Source organism: Priapulus caudatus, unplaced genomic scaffold, assembly GCF_000485595.1.
Source record: "Priapulus caudatus unplaced genomic scaffold, Priapulus_caudatus-5.0.1 Scaffold746, whole genome shotgun sequence".
NCBI lineage: Eukaryota > Metazoa > Priapulida > Priapulimorpha > Priapulimorphida > Priapulidae > Priapulus > Priapulus caudatus.
Window position 1 is genome coordinate 108,441 of NW_014577807.1, and position 891 is coordinate 109,331.

Sequence of the window (891 nt, forward strand, 5' to 3'; positions counted from 1 at the left end):
ACACACACACACACACACACACACACACACACACACACACACACACACACACACACACACACATACACATTATTACATACACATGTTCACGCGCACGCGTAATAAATATATTTATTTATAATCAAGAGCAGCCATTACATATAGGCCTAGCTACCCATTAATCCTGATAAAATATATCTAACCACGCGTATATCTACCTATCTATCTATATATATTATCTATCTATCTCTCTATATATATATAATTATAATTCTATAATAATAATAATTTGTCATTGTAATATTGGTTGATGTTGACATTGGTGCTGTTCGCTGTTAAATTATTGGTAGAGTGCGTTTGATTGAATGTGATACGACGTCGTGCGATGTTACGCGTAGGAACATTGTGTATTCTGATGTTTATCTTGTAATTGACTTTCGCATATCGCGATTCGCAATGATCGATTTCTGTTCGGAAAATCGCGCCGCGTGTGTATTCGAGGCTCGCGATCTTGCGCGAGTTGCGCGCGCTCGTGACGAGAAACGTCGTGGGTTTCGCTCGACGACTAGTGCGTTTTATGAACTGTTCGCAGGTGGCGCTAATGTCGTTTCTGGCGTACGTGCTGTCAAACCCGTCGCACGTTCTCACAGCCGACAAGGCTTTCGTGTCCCTGTCGCTCTTCAACATTATGCGCATCCCTCTGGCTGCCCTGCCTATTGTCGTAATGTTAACAGTGCAGGTAAACAGTCGCCGCGGGGGGGACGCGGTGCACTGGGAGACGAGCCGGAGGGGAGCCTCCGCCACCGCCAGCGGTGACCGACTCGACTCCGAGAAACGAAATCGGAAACCGGAAACGGAATTTTTTTGCTCGGAGGGAAAAAACTCGGGTGGTTACGGTGTCGACGTTACGAT

At 46.0% G+C, this 891-nt stretch overlaps 1 protein-coding gene across 1 annotated transcript in view; it reads left to right on the top strand.

Moving 5' to 3' along the window:
- Positions 1-891, top strand: part of LOC106813255 (canalicular multispecific organic anion transporter 2-like) — a 33,964-nt gene that overhangs the window by 12,252 nt on the left and 20,821 nt on the right. Inside the window, exon 10 of the mRNA XM_014817343.1 lies at positions 572-718. Coding sequence (XP_014672829.1) covers positions 572-718 — 147 coding nt within the window. The remainder of the gene's footprint in view (positions 1-571; positions 719-891) is intronic.